The 16435-nt window shown below is 40.6% G+C and overlaps 1 protein-coding gene across 2 annotated transcripts in view; it reads right to left on the bottom strand.

The window, feature by feature from the left end:
* The window catches only part of RPRD1B (regulation of nuclear pre-mRNA domain containing 1B), a 59734-nt gene that overhangs the window by 28350 nt on the left and 14949 nt on the right, over positions 1 to 16435 (bottom strand). For both annotated transcript variants that reach the window (XM_081096581.1, XM_081096582.1), the window contains exons 3-5: positions 15083 to 15216; positions 5333 to 5445; positions 4766 to 4892 (exon numbers count right to left, since the gene is read on the bottom strand). In XM_081096581.1, coding sequence (XP_080952707.1) covers positions 4766 to 4892; positions 5333 to 5445; positions 15083 to 15216 — 374 coding nt within the window. The remainder of the gene's footprint in view (positions 1 to 4765; positions 4893 to 5332; positions 5446 to 15082; positions 15217 to 16435) is intronic.

Genomic DNA, 16435 nt, shown 5'->3' with positions numbered 1-16435 from the left:
AACAGTTTCTCTGGCAAACTGCTCTTTGGCTTTTAGGTGCCTTCCCCCCCCCCCCTTTTTTTTTTTTTTTGTTAATCCTCATCTGAGGATATTTTTTCCATTGATTTTGAGAGAGAGTGGAAGGAAGGGAGAGTAAGAGAGAGGGATGGGGGTAAGGGAGGGGAAGGGAGAGGGAGAAAGAGAGAGAGACAGAGACAGACACACATCAATTGGTTGCCTCCAGCATGCACCCTAACCAGGGCCAGGGATCAAATCTGCATCCCAGGTACATGCCCTTGACCAGAAATCGAACCTTGATCCTTGGGTGTGCAGGTCAATGCACTAACCACTGAACAGCACCAGCCAGGGCATAGGTGCCTTCTTAATATGAATATTGGGAGATGAACAGTTGAGGGATTCCGAATTAATTCTGATGCCAACGATCAGGCACTTCTATCCCCTCAGGGATAGGAAAACAAAAAGATGTTCTTGGTGAAGGAGGAGTGAGCCAGACAGAACACAAAGGAGAGACAATCTCAGTCATAGAGGGTAAAGAAGACAGTGAAACTTATTCTTCTCTATTGGTGGCTGAGTCTGAGAATAAGCTACTGGAGTAGTTAGACTGCTTTTACCTTTAACTATATGGTTTTTATAAAATGGTTTTTATATGGTTTTTATAAAACATTCATTAAGATGTTTAAGCACTCTATAGCAAAAAAATGACACAAAAAACACAACTATTTAAGATTTTTAAAATATCAATTCTCACTCTCCAAGAACTTGGTACAAGGGAGATAATGCATTCACACAAATAATTACAACCCGGAAAAATAACTTGTAATAGTTTTATAAGCTATAGAAAACAATGCAGCGAGATGCTCACTCCACAGTACTTACCTGCGGTGGTCCTCAGGTGCTCTGCCTCCCTGTGACACAGATGAAAGGCTGTGTGGCTTTCAGCCAGCCTCCACTTGTGCACGAGCATCACATTCCCCCTTGCTTCCTCCAAGACTGTTTCTGCATAGGTCCCATTCCCCATGCCGCACCCGTTTCTCTCTTCCTCTCCTGAAGCACCACCAGCAGCACACAAACACGCTACTCGACCTTTGGCCCGCATTTCACTCCAATTACTGGTCTGTTTCCCTGCACCCTTTACAGCACTCCTCAAGGGAGCTGCCTATACTCCTGGTACTCAACTTTTCTTCTCCCACGGTCAATAAACCCACTCCAATTAGACTTTTATACCTATCAATCCTCTGTTCAAAACCTTCCACTTAGCTTAACAAATATTTGGGCTCCTACTGCGTGCCCAGCACCGTTCTAGGCTCTGAGACAAACTGAACTTGGGGGGCAAAGACAAAACTTCTGTGCCTCCCAAGTTCACATTCTCAGGTAGAAAGAGAAACAATACACTATATTTGACTTATTTATCAATTGAAGATAAGAACTCTGGAGAAAAATTAGGCAGAAGAGAAAGAACAAGGCATTGGAAGGGAGAATTGTAATTTTAAATAGGTGGTCTGGGTAGACTTCACCAAGATGATATGTAAACCAAGGCCTAAAGGAAGTTACAGAACTATCTGGGGAAGACCATTCCAAACAAAGGGAACAGCAAGAACAAAGGCCCTAGGAGGGGAGAGTGACTGGCAGGAAGTCCATATGACTGAGCAGCGAGCAAGGAGAAAGTAGTGAAAGTCTATGTGGTAATAGGGGCCAAACTGTGGACGCCGCTGAAAGACTGGTGTTTCCTCTAGGGGGCTGGGGGAACACAGGGAGACTTGATCTAACTCCCATTTTAACAGATCATTCCGATTACTGTGTTGAGAAAAGAATGATGGTTTCGGATGGGGGACAAGGAGGAAGCAGAGAGACCAGATAGGAGATTGCTAATTCAAATGAAGATGGTGGTGACTCCCACCAGGTAGTGGCAGTGGAGGTGGTGACAAGGTGTCAGGTACTGGTTGTGGTCCCAATCAACAGAATAATGAGGGAGCCGTTTACTAAGATGGGGAAGACCATGAGAGAAACAAGGTTTGGAGGGAATATCAGAGATTTGGTTTGGGGCAGGTTAAGTTTGAAATATCTATTGAGATAGCCAACTAGTAATACTGAATAGGAGGTTGGATGTCTAGGTCTCAAGGTCAAGAGGTTAACACTAGAGAGATAAATTAGGGATCACTAGCAAACAAAACAAAACAAAACAAAACAAAACAAAAGAAAAACCTATTAAAGTAACCAGACTGGATGAGCTGAACTGTCAGTGAACCCAAGAGAAGAGGGCTAAGTACTTAATATTATGAGGTCAAAGAGAAGTGAAGAAACCAGCAAAGAAAACAGAAAAGACACAGCCAGAGAGAGAAGAGGAAACCTAGGGAAATACAGGTCCTTGTTTGCTACTGCTGCTGTAACAAATCACCACAAACTTAGTGGCTTAAAACAACACAAACAGATTATCATAGTATTTATTATTGTGGACCCTTCTTCCATCTTCAAGTGTATCACCCTGACTTCTGCTGTTACAATCCTATCTCCTTCTGACTCTTGCCCTCCTACCTCCTTCTTATGACCACATGATTACATCAGACCCACCTGAATAGTCCAGGACAATGTTCCCATCTCAAGATCCTTAATTTAATCACATTTCAAAGTCCCTCCTGCCATGTAAGATAATATGTTCATAGGTTCCAGGATTTAGGACATAGACATTTTAAGGGGATCACACCACACCAAGTGAGAAATTATTTTCAGGAAAGAGACACAATCAACTGGGCCAAATGTTACTGAGGTTATGATGATCTCAAGTTAAGAATGGGCAAAATATTCACCACTGAATTTGGGCAAAATATTCACCACTGAATTTAGCAACAGAGAGGTTATCAGCAATAAGTTTCAGTAAAGTAGAATCAAAAAAGAACGAGAGAAGGAGAAACAGAGCCAGGTGAGCATAGGCAATTTAAGCTATTTTGCTATAAAGAACAGAGAAATAAGGTGGTAGCTAGGAAAAGATACGGGTCAAGAAAAATTTTCCCACATGGGAAAAAACATGTTTTTATGCTATGAAGAATGATCCAGTAGAGGAAAAAAATTGGAAGATCCAAGAGAAAAGTAGAGTTCTGTTGGAGCAATGTCCTTGAGTAGGTGAGAAGGAACAGTTCTAACAAACAAGTAGAGGGACTGGTTTGGAAAACAGCATGTCATCCACAGAAAGAGGAAGAAAAGTCAGCCAATGTGTGTTTTGTTTTCCTCAGACTCATACAGCTGTGCAGATCCAGGACAGAAATAGGTGAAAAGCTGGATTTAAGAATGGTGGATGCCAGGGGGTGGGGGTGGGAGGAGTGAGGAGAGGATGGGATGGTAAGCTGTTATTTAATGGGTATAGAGTTCCAGTTTTATAAGATAAAAAGAGTTCTGATATTTGGTTGCACAACAATGTAAATGTACTTAATACTTCTGAACTGTACTCTTAAGATTATAAAGATCCTAAACTAAGTAAAGAAAAAAATGAGGACATAAGGGGAGTTAAGATTGGGAAAAGATGGAAGGATCAATAGACTGTGAAATCTAGCAGGAAGTGAGCTGAAATAATTTTTGTATGATTTAGAAGGCCTCCTTGTTGTGTTCTCAGCTAAGTACATTCCTTCCTAAAGGTCTTTCCATGTACTGTTCCCTCTGCCTGGCAGCATGTCTTCCCCTCAGATAACATCATGGCCCGCTTCCTAACTTGGGGGACCTCTGATTGAAGATCATCTCACCAGAAAGGCCTTCCCTGATCACTTTAAAAATAGTAGTACCTCCTTCAATTATGTCCACCATCACACCCCTGCTTTATTTTTCTTTTTGGCACTTAAGCCATGAGGAGATGTGGTAGTACACCAAGAGCATCTGCTACACAGTGTGCCTCAAATATTTGTTGAATGAAGGAAATGTTTCATGTGCCACCTTGATTTCCTTTAAATGGATATGGAGGAAGTTAATGAAGCAGCCAAGTCAAGGAACTGGAATGGAAAAAATAGTGGCCCTCAGAAGAGAGCGGAATGAAAGGTCTGAACTTTTCTAATGGAAAGAAAATAGGCTTTGCAGCCCATCTTGAAAACCCAAGATCTTGGGCAAGACCCCTAACATCTCAAAGCCTGAATTTCCTCCTATGTAATATGAGGATTTATATTCAGTTGTCTCAAAAGATTAATAACACGAAGAGTAGAAGTATATGGCACAGAGCATGTTCTATAAATATTAGTTCATGCTTCATTCCTTCCCTTCAATTTCTCATGCATAAAGGGAGATTAATGTCAACTGTCCCTCCCTGTTTAATTGGGGGTGATCATCAATAGGGCAAACTGACACAACTAACAATACACATCTAGAGTTCTTGGCATTGAAGGCACTGTCATCTATGGGGAGTGTCAGTGTGCAATGTATAAATCACACAGCACTGAAATATATATATATTTTTTAAATAAGAGAGTCATGAATTTAATGCCTTCCCCCCTCAGTCCCCAGCCCACACAATTTCCACTATGTTTTCAACAGATCTTACTTACAATGCCACAAAGATGTATGGCATGCCAGCATATTTGCAATAATTCCTAGAATCTCTATTCAAGCTTGGACTATTCCAGCAGCTTCATTGTTTGGCATGTCAGTTATGTTTCTACATCCCAGGATGGCAGAGCACCTAATACCAAATGGATAGTCTACACCTGCAGACATAAGTATGCCATTGAGTTTGATGAATTAGAGATATGTCCTTCTTCCCTCATCTTTCAACCAAATTCTTCCTTCTCACCTGTTATTTTTTCCAACAGAGAAACATCTTGCACTTCCTGGGGCAAAGAAGCAATTTTCTGTCGGACAGTAGCATCCCCTGATGCAGCATTTTCCAGGTCCTGCAAAGCTTTGATTAGTTCCTCAGTCTATACAATAAAACACAAACAACACTATCCGTTAACACATGGGGTATAAAAATAATTAGTTGGAGTTAAATGAGGTGGAGGCAAATTCTAAAAATGATCATGTCTGCCCATGGCAGAACATGAGTAAAATTCTAGATAATTTTATATCCTTTCACAAAAATCTATTTTTAAAGAATATTCTCAATTTCTAGGAGTGAAAAAATGCCAAATCCAAATACACTTTAAAACATAAATCCATGCCAAAGTCCTGCCACGCAAAGACAAAGTCAAGCCGGCTGTCTTGCAAGCTTCACTGGGTGGATTTTGTACCCAGTGCCCTGAGAACTACCCTTTGGTGATTCCATAGTATTGGTCACCTGCGCCACCTTGTGGTCATAATCTCCAACCAGAGGTCACTTCACCAAGTCACTCTGCCCTATCCTCTGGGGATGAAGACATACCAAGAGGGGTCCTGCAGAAGGATCTTGGGGAGAGTAGCTTCCAGGGTAGTCATCATCCTCCTCCTCTTGTATCTGTTGAAAAGTTCGCTTCAGAGATTTTTTCTCCTCTGTTGCTACAGGAAAGAAAGAAGTGACAAATTTGAGTCACCAAAGCCTGCAAAGATAAGAGTTAAATGTTATGCATAATGGGTCACATGTAAAAGGGGCAGGAGGGGTCATTTTCAGAGATAGCTTAACATTAACCTCTTATGAGTTATTTTAAATTGGTGGTAGTTCTACTTTACTGAATAGAGTCAAAATGGACTTAGTCTATCATCTCAGATTGACTCACTGGAAAAATACTACTCAAAACAAACATCTAAAATCATGTTAAACTTACTAAACTAACACATTTCATTTAAAAACTCATTATCTTAAAAAACAAAGTTAACAGAAGTAAAATGGTAAGAAATCCATCAAAAAATATAATGAAGCAAGCCGATGTGTACAAGAGTTTATAGAGAATATGCTGCATATAAAACAAGATTTGTTATGCTTTCTGGGATAAGTTCAGAAAATAAACAGTAGAGAGAAACCCATCAAAATTGTGTCGAAACTTCTAAACACAAATATCCTTAATCCTTTTAAAAACAAAACAATCCTATCTTAAAAATAACTATGACAAATATGATTTATATTACTGGGAAAAATTACTTGAGTTTCCATTTAAAAATTAACCAATTTTGAAGCTAACAGTTTACATTTTTAATTATCTGTACTGTGTGCTTTTATCTTGTTATGATATCTGTATTAATTCCAAGATCATTCATTTTACACCAAATTGTACAATACAAAATAAATGCCAGACAATTATGGGACATAAATCTAAATGATAAATTTAGGTTTGGAAAGTAAAGAAACTATTGGATGCCCTGCCAGTGTGGCTCAGTGGTTGAGCATCAACCTATGAACCAGGAGGTCACAGTTTGATTCCCAGTCAGGGAACATACCCAGGTTGCGGGCTCGATAACCAGGAAGGGGTGTGCAGGAGGCAGCCAACCAATGATTCTCTCCCATCATTGATGTTTCTATCTCTCTCCCTTTCCCTTCCTCTCTGAAATCAATAAAATAAACTAAAAAGAAACTATTGAACTCCTAATATGTGCCAGGCATTATAATAGTTACTTTACATGTAATCTTTCCAACAATTCTAAGATGTAATATTTCCATTTTACAGGTGAGAAAATGAAGACTCAGAGAGATTAAGTAACACATTTAAAGGTATGAGTACAAAATCTGTGCTCTTTTCAAGGCAGTCACACAATTATCCTCTCATCTATTAAATGAGGGGTCACCATGCACCTGCCTCAGAACTCTGTAAGTTATAAACAGAACATATTCTTCTTGCTTAACTGAACATGTTCTTCTAGAATCAAGGATGTAGTTCCTGTTTTCTACCTTACACATTAATTGGCCAAGCTATGTTTGATACGAAAGCCAAGTTAATAACATGAACTTTATTTTTCTTAAGGTTTTTGTCTGTTGTACTAAAAAAAGAAACATCTGCAATACAGGCAGTCCTCACTTTGCACAATTCTAGTATGCACAGATTTGTTATCATGGTTTAAACAACGCAAGTTCCTCAACAACGTGGTCCAAATTTCATCTACCATGGCCTATTAACTATGAGTAATTGCATAAAGAGCAAGCTTCACTACTAACTGCAGTCCACAAATCACTAAGTAAATAACAGAAGTGCATGATGATCAGTGACCATATCACTTCTTCAAGGTCAGTGACTGGTCACTGCACATCTGTTATTCAGTTCAGACACAGACAGTAGGTTGTTATGTGATCCCCCAATGATAAAATCCATAAGACATTTTATAAAAATGAATAATCAAAACAGAGAACTGACTGACAATGATGAAAGAGCAGCAAAGAAATTAAAACTAAAACTAATACTATGTAAGTGAAATCTGAAGGGACCGTCAATGGAGCTATAGCAGAAACAGCTAGCTGTAGGAATGTTGGCACTGCCACAGGCATCTAGAGACTCTGGATTCAAAGCCAGAGGAACTTAGTGAGCCAACTTATCAAATCAATGAAGAAAGTGGTTGTGATGAAAATGACAATGTCCCAGGGGAAGTGATGCTGACAAAGAACTTCATATTAAAGGAACTCTCAGAGATATTTTCATGACATTGAAAACAAAGAATAAAATGTTGGAAGCTGAACCAAACTTAGGAGTATGACAATTCATTAAGACAGAAAAGATACTTGTTCTGTATCATAAACTGTACAAGTAAGCAAGCTCTATTTGAATCACTTGTTACAAGCTTGTTACAAAGAAATAAAACACTTTAATTCTCAATGCTTCCAATTTTTTGTTATAGCATGCTAAATATTAATTTTACTATCTATTGCTTCCATATACAATTATAATCAACAGTGAGATTTTAATTCTTTAACAAAAAATCTTACATATGTAATACTCTTTGTAATACTTCAAGCAATAAAACAAAATTTAAAAAAAAATCTTAAAAGTTACAGAACAATCATAACTTTATTATTAAAATCACTTTGCATGGTTTCAGCTTACATGGTCACTTTTAAACTGCTGCACTACTGTGCAATGCAAGGACTGCTGTATTTTTAAAACAGAAAATCTTTTAGGATATACTTTGCACTGAAATATCTAGCAGTAATTTGCACATAGTAGCTATCTGATTAATGGATAGTGTGTGGTATGACCCACAGAGATTTAACCACTACACTTAGAATTTAAGCATAACAGCAAAAAAAGGGAAAACTTGTATTATTTTGTTCACTTCCAAATACCTAGAAGAGTGCTCAATAAATAATTGTTAAATATAGTAACTAAAGTAAAAATAATTATAAAACTTGAATCCTTCAGTTTTCAAACTCTCATACAAAAATTTCTATAAATAATAAAAGCATAATATGCTAATTAGACTGGACACCCTTCCAGATGAAGCCAGGGCTGCGAGGGAAACCCAGGTCCCGGGTGTCTGCTGGCGGCCGGAGGGAAGCCTGGGTCTCGGGTGCCAGAGGGAAGCTGGTGCCAGCAGCTGCAGGAAGGAAGGCCTACTCTTGCATGAATTTTGTGCATAGGGCCTCTAGTTTATATATAAAAACCATACATCACTAAATACTTCAGGACACTCAGAATCACTGAATTGAGCACTGGCAGGCCTTCGATCAGGGGTGGGGAAGCTTTTTTCTGCCAGGGGCCATTTGGATATTTATAAGATTACTAGAGGCCCAGTGCACAAATTCATGCATAGGTGGGGTCTCTCTGGGTGGCCTGCGGGGATTGGGCAGAAACCCACAGTCCAGCGCCACCTGCAGCTCCTACCTGCTGCTCCCATTCATCTTGGCCCCACTGTGCCTGGTGTGGGCTTGCGCCCAATCAGTCCCTATCAGGAGAGGCTCGCACCACCACTGCAGCACTCACCAGCCGTGAGCCCTGCGTCTGGCGCCCTCCTGAGGGGAGTGGCCTGTGGGATTGGACTGAAACTGGCTCTCCAACATCCCGTAAGGTGTCCCAGATTGCAAGAGGGTGCAGGCCAGACCGAGGGACCCCACCGGTGCACAATTGGGGCTGGGGAAGGACCGCAAGAGGGCTCCAGGGTATGTCCAGCCCATCTCGCTCAGTCCCAATCGGCTGGACCCCAGCAGCAAGCTAACCTACCAGTCGGAGTGTCCGCCCCCTGGTGGTCAGTGTACGTCACAGCGACTGGTCGACCAGTCAACTGTCTGCCCCCGGTGGTCAGTGCACGTCATAGGGAGCGGTTAGGGGCCTTAGCATATCATTAGCATATTACACTTTGATTGGTTGAACAGTTGTCCAGATACTTAGCATATTAGGCTTTTATTATATAGGATTCGAGGGCCATACAAAATTATCAAATTAAAAATTAGCCTGCCTGCCCGGCTGGCATGGCTCAGTGGTTGAGCATCGACCTATGAACCAGGAGATCATGGTTTGATTCCTGGTGAGGGTACATGTCCGGGTTGCGGGCTCAATCCCCAGTTTGGGGTGTGCAGGAGGCAACAGTTGATCAATGATTCTCTCTCCCTTTCCCTTCCTCTCTGAAAGCAATAAAAACATTTAATTAACTCACCCTTACTGCCTTGACAGGGCCAGACCAAATGATTTCGCAGGCCTTATAGAGCTCTAGGGCCAGACATTCCCTACCCTTGCCTTAGATAAACCCATGTCTTTATTTTTCCCATCTTATTTTTCATGAGACTATCAAGGCCCACAGGCCGTGGTTTGTCCAAATGTCCAAAGTCAGAGAGCTCATTGGTCTGGGTCCTACAGTCAAGTCATTTGCCTCCTAATTTGGAGCTCCTTCAAAAGAAAAATTAATCTAATTCTCACTTGAGGACATGCTTAGCGAGAGGAAGGAAGGGAGAGAGAAACATCAATGTGACAGAGAAACATCGACTGGTTGCCTTCTGCACGTGCCCCAACCTGTTATTGAACCTGCAGCCCAAGTATGTGCCCTAACCAGGAATCGAACTGGCAACCTTTCAGTGCACAGGATGATACTCTACCAAGTGAGCCACTCTTGCTAGGCTGGAGTTCCTTCTACCACTTTATGCGGCCACTCACTCACATACTGAAATCAAACTAATGCAAATAATTTTAGGACCATTTCTGTCCTTTGCCATTCTGATGGAAGAGGGTGCAGTAATACCAGGTAACAATTATCATCCTACTTTTCCAGTTCTCACCTATCTCCACTTGGAGGACCTACTGGAAATGAATTATTCATCATTTCCCCCATAGGATTCCTCTTTTCCTGAGTTACTTATTTCTATTATGAACACTTCCACTAGCCTCATCTTCTAAGTACAACACCTTGGAACCACCAGAATCTCTCCCAAAGTCCCAACTTTTAGCATATTCCACAGCTCTGAGGGGTATCTTACATATCTCTTCTGCTCCTTCCCATAGCTTCTTACCAGCAATCTGCCTCATACCAGGTCTTGTCCAGACCGCTATCCCAACTGGTCTCCCTAACTCTAGCAGCTCTTTGTCCAACTTAGACCATACTCTTATGTTAAACTAGAGGCCCAGTGCACGAAATTCATGCACTGGAGGGGAGGAGGTCCCTCAGCCCAGCCTGTGCCCTCTCACAGTCCGGGAGCCCCGTGATCAATCGCCCCCGCAGAGGGAGGCCCTGCCCACCCGCTGCAGCCCGGCCAGTCCGTGGCCTGGGCCTCCCACTTTGGGGCGATCGTGGAGCTCCCCCCGATTGATCACCCCGCCAGCCGGTGGCCTGGGCCTCCCTCTGTAGGCGATCATGGGGCAATGGCCAGGCCCCCGACCAATCACATGGCACCCACCTTGGCTGGCCTGGCGCCAGTGGGCGTCATCGCGTGGTCGTCCGGATGGTCGTCCCACTGTTCAGCCATTCGGTCAATTTGCATATTACACTTTTATTATTATAGATTAACATTCCTAAAGCTGAGCTCTCACCCCATCATGCTTCTATTGAAAAACCTGAAATGGCTGGCTACCTAAGTGCAAAGCTTCCTTACTCATGGTAACGGTAATATCACCTTAAGTACTCCCTCTCTCTCTCAGGCATCATCTCCCTCTAACTCCCACAGCACTTGGCCACTGCTACTTTGCATGGCCACTGGCAGACACTGACCTTACCTCTGATAGAAACATTAAGTGTCTTATTATTTTCCATACCTATAATACCTAGGCAAGTGTCAACACACTGAGCTTGAAGCTCGTTGAAGGCAGAGGACACACAGAGCTCGGAAAACGCTAGTGGAGTGGCAGAAATTACTATCACTGTGTTCCTCTACACAAACAGGACAGCCAGCTTTGGTAACTACCCTGACTCATGTGTACAAAGTTAGCAGGCATAATGCCCAGTATTCTCAATCTAGTCAGACAACCATTAAAAATAACCTAGGAAATCTGTCAGTCCCCTTCCTACATCTAAATCTAGATAAGGCACCTTTCCCCTATCAATTTGGCTTCTGATCACAGTTTTTATATTCCCTTTTTATTCACTCAAACACTGTTACAGGCAAGGCAAATAGACTCTACAAGTGACCCAAATCCTTCTGCCTTCATACTGCACTCCTTCTCTTCTATCCTCCAACCTGTCCCTCTGTCTCCAGGGGAACTTGTACTCAGCTAACTTTCAAGTAATCCTGGTTACCTAAGTGTTTATGATATGCCTGCTGGAGCCCTGCATTTTGGTAGATTTTTAGACATTATGGCAGACCATGACACTAATTTTAAGTCAAAAAGTTAGCATAAAGATTCTCAAATCACATCACAATATGTAGTCATCTGCCTAAAAACCTGGATCTCCTGAAGAATGCACTTGAAATTTTCTGGGGCAAAGAAAAACCCACAAATTTTATATTTCTTTTATAATGAGAAAAGAACCAGGAAATATTGTTTACAATAGCTTCCTCATTCTTTGTTTCTCTCCTTGCAAAATACAGAAAAAAAATCTGCAACAAACAAAGGGCTGATATTTCAGGCAGTTCTGAAAGCACTTCACCCAGATCGTCTCACTGAACTGAGCAGCCAGGTCCAGATTTAAACACAGGAAAGCTGGGTCTAGGACTTGTGCTCTTAACCATTATGCTTTCATATAGTCTTGCACAAAATCTGAGAAACTAAAAATACTAATTAAGTTTCGTATTTTTGCTACAGTTCATACAGTATTTAGAAACTCAGAATATTAGATTACTAGAGGCCAAGTGCACAAAATTCATGCACTGGTAGGGTCCCTAACAGCTGCTGGTTGCTGGCCAGGGCCTCCCTCCCTTCCCCTGGCCACCTGCCACCGCCAGCAGGGGCTCTCCCTCCCTTCCCCCCGGCCGGCCCCAGCCCCACCCTCTGGTCAAACTCCCAGACAACTCCAAGTTGAGGGGACAATTTGCATACTACGTTTTTATTATATAGGAGGATTAGGATGGGGGGGACAAATAAAAGCTATTATCATCACTTGGTTAATAACATCTTATCTACATTATCTCAATTATTGCTCACAACAACCCTGTAAGGTATTACTACTAACAGCCATTAAAGTACAGTGAAGAACCTGAGGCCCAGACAGGTCAAATGCTGTGCCCAAGGTCACAAAACTTGAAAATGACAAAGTTGGCATTCATACTCTGGAAGTCTGATGTCAAACCCCTACTCTGACTAGCTAAGCTAACCACACTATGACCCAGGAAAGTTAGGTGGCCTGCTCATGAATTCATACCCTAATTCAAGTCTACTGTGCTTTCAGAATGAAGCATGGTATAAAAAACACAGGCTTTGAAGTCATATAGATCTCGATTTGAATTCTCTATTATCAATTATATCTATTTGGACAACATTACTATACCCTTGTGAGCCTTAGTACACTCATCTGAAATATGAAAATAGCATGAAGGTTCTCAAATCACATTATAAAATGTAGTCATCTGCCTGTAAAGTTATGATTTAATTCAATTAAAAGAGTAGTTGTAAGGAGCTAAAATAAATTACTATGAAAAGCAGTGAGCAGAGGCTGCTAACTAATATATGCTCAATAAATATTATTTCCTTTGTATCTGCTTTTCCTTTCTAAATCCTTCTACAACTATACAATACTGTGTGGTTCATGTATGACCCATTCAGTCAAGCAAAAGCGTGAGTATTCCCAAAAAGAGAGGCAACCTAAGAACACCTGGGTCTTGCTCATGGGAAGACTGGTATATAACTCAAGAAATCTCTAGTTCTAAAACAAAATTACTAATCTCATGCATTCTCCAATGTTAGAACTGTCAATGTTCCACAGAAAAAATTTTATTTCAAAGATAAATTCTAAAGTTGTCTAAAAATAAAGAATTGCCCATGAATTAAAGCTGAAATATAAAAAGGCTATTTAAATTTAAAAACAAACTACTGGAGAAAGCATCCATATTTTGAAAGGATTGTGGTAAAATATTCTGATGACTCAGGTCCAAAGAAGACAGTGAGAAGACAGAGTGGTTAACTGGGACTAATACACATGTTGGAACCTTCGTCTTTACAGAATAGAGGAGAAATTATCTTTAGATTAGCATTATTCTCCACACAGAGGAATACTGCCTCCCTTGTTGTTAATATCCAGATGTTCAAAAAACTGAGAAACCCAACGAAGCTATTTTCAAACCTACCAGGGCCACAAATTCCCCCATTTGTCTGGCTGCTCTCTAAGTGCAGAACTATTTCTCACTCTTCTCTCCTTCCTATAGCATAGCTGTTTACTCAAAGCACCTGTTTGGCAAGTGCTTCTTCTTGACTTGAAATTCAACACTTAGCTTCAAACATTGTATTTCAGAGCTCTCCCACTTGCCCAAAGGTATTTTAAAAAATTTGCACTGTTTGCCAATGAACTCTGAGGCAGAGTAAAGATTGCTAAATAATTCCTCAACACTGTGCAGAATACTGTACCACCAAAGGACGCAATACAAACATCACCAGATTCTGAGGTAGGAAACATCTTCCTTCTTAGAACCTACTCCGCAGAGTGGCCCCAAAATTGTTTTTGTTTTATTTTTATCAACTCCAAGTAAAACAACGACTTTCAGTCTGAAAACATTTATATCATTTTTAGGGAGCCTCTAACCTCTGGTTTCACAGGAAAGCTACCCTCCCCTCCCTTAAAATACATAAAAACTCAGACCTGGAAGAGATCACAAAAGGTACATAATAATGGGTTGCCGAATGAATGCTATCACCGTGGTTGTGTTCTACAGCAGAGGCATGTAAGAAGTACCAGAGGGACACAGGGGGAATGGCTCTAAGTGCCAGAAGAGCTGGGGAAGATGTAAGGATGAGGGTGGCAATTCTTGAAGAATGAGTTCACCACACAGAGAAAGGAGTAGAAGGACATTTCAGGCAGAGGTGACAACAAATGCAAAGGAAGAGGCACCAGGAGAGCAACCAGAGGGAAAATTGTTTGGTGTGGCCAAAAGAATATGGTACATATAAGGGAATGACAGAAGAATCTGGAAAAGTAAACTAGTTCAGATTCTAAAGGGTCCTAAATAATGTATTAGTACTTGGACTTGATCCTCCAGACAATGGGTATGTGTACAGATCAGGTCGTAGCTTAGAAACATGTCATGCCAACTAGAGTTAAACAACTAAATAGAAGTCAAAGAACCAAATAATGTTTGTTCTTACTTATCTTTAAAGATAATAAACATAAGCTCTTAAGGACTTGGCAAAACTCACATACATGTACACACTTCCCAAGGATATCCTGAGTTCAGTAAAGACCAAAATCAGTTTTAGACAGAAAGCTGACAATCATCAAAAGCATGGTCCAAACCCACATCAATATTTAATTAAACCAAGTTCTAAAAGGGCTAAGGGACTTATCCACGATCCTATAGTATTTAGTGCCAGAGCTAGGACAGAATCTTCGTCCAGGGTACTTCCTAGTTCCCCACAACTCTAAAAAACTTTGTTGTTCCTTTCCCTGGTGCACAGAAAGTCTCTGAAAGGCAGGAGAGCCAAAGAGGACACAGAGCAAAAGTTAGGGTGTGAGATGAATAGCATGAATACTAGAACCAGGCTTACACGCTGCGAGCACTACATAAATTCTCACCATCATTTATGATCATCTCTTTGAAGAATCATATAATCGCTGGTGGTTCACAGCAACCCCCACTGCAGCTTTTCATATCTGATTCGAAAGTAGGCAAAGACCAAGAGCTGTAAACATGTGGTGATGTTTCTACCTTTGGGGGGAGGGCTCTTGGAGTCCTCCATAGACAGCTTCAGCTGCTGTATGAACTCGCCGCCATACACACTTCTTTCTTGCCAGATGTTCAGCAATCTTTCTAAAGGTTTTTTACAGCCTTCATCTGCCTCTCTGCCCAGAAAAGATGAAAAGATATATATATAAGCGTATGATTTTGTTTTTAATTAAGATAGATGTACTTTTAAAAAAATCAACAACTGACTAAAATATTCACACATTTTAAAACAGAAGGAAGAGTAAGTTATATATTGTGATAAGTGGATACCTAAAACTTGACCAGAAAACTACATTCTTCCTGTGGTGGAATGAGAGAGATTATATGGTAAAAGTAATGTGTCTTTTATCCCCTTTAAAAGATGGGCAAGTAGGACAAAAAGTCAATGGCTGATTTTTACAGACAGAATTATCAAAATTTGATACTATCAATCAGATTTGTCCGACTGCTGCCTAAGTGCCTATAGCCTCATTACTGGTCTCCCTATCAATCATGACAGCTCGCTTTTTAAGAAGACATTAACTGAAATCTAGTGCCAGACATTCTACTGGAAACTAAAGGGGACCAAAACTTTTAAGGAAAGAAAATAAAAGATTAAAAAAATAAAAATGTTTAAAATGGGGAATAAATTCATTACTACTCATCAATGCTAACACACCTCTACATGTATAAATACAATCATATACACTGGTCTCAACTTTAAATTAACTGCTTCATAATTATCTTAATTCTGGGGTAGGTCTGTATTCCATGTTCACACAAAGATAATCTTAAAACACACTGAGCATAATACAATCCTTAGTAATTTAGACACTTTTTCCTGATATATTACACTCTTGAAACAGACAGTTTTTCAATGAGGTGGCTGTAACTAACATTCAGTGTGAACCAGTGGCTTACCTAAAATGTGAGACAGCAAGTGGAAGAGTGGGGGAAAACTTTCTGAAAGGAAACAAATTCCCTCATCATCCACCTGTAATTATGAATTTTTCTGGTCTGCAGAGCTGTCTGGATGTTAATGGTCTTACACTGAATGACTTCAAAAAAGAAGGGATACCCTGACATCTTCATAAATCAGTATCTTTAATTTATAGGAACTTCATCCCAAATCAAGATGACAATTTCATCCACCCTGAGCCCTGACAGCACTTTTCTCAAACTTATGTTAATACTCATGCCTTATCTTTCAGCCTTATCTAGTCAGACTATATTAGTTAAGAATTATTAGTGTCAAATTTCACTGAATTGGGGTTAAAATACTAAATCAGGGTACACACAAATTAGTTTGTTGTTGTTGTTAAACCTTTTTCTTTTTTTGTTAATCCTTACCCGATG

The sequence above is a fragment of the Myotis nattereri genome (assembly GCF_964212035.1).
Source record: "Myotis nattereri genome assembly, chromosome: 8".
NCBI lineage: Eukaryota > Metazoa > Chordata > Mammalia > Chiroptera > Vespertilionidae > Myotis > Myotis nattereri.
The sequence above is the reverse complement of the archived record's forward strand: the minus strand, read 5'-3'. Positions and strand labels throughout refer to the sequence as shown.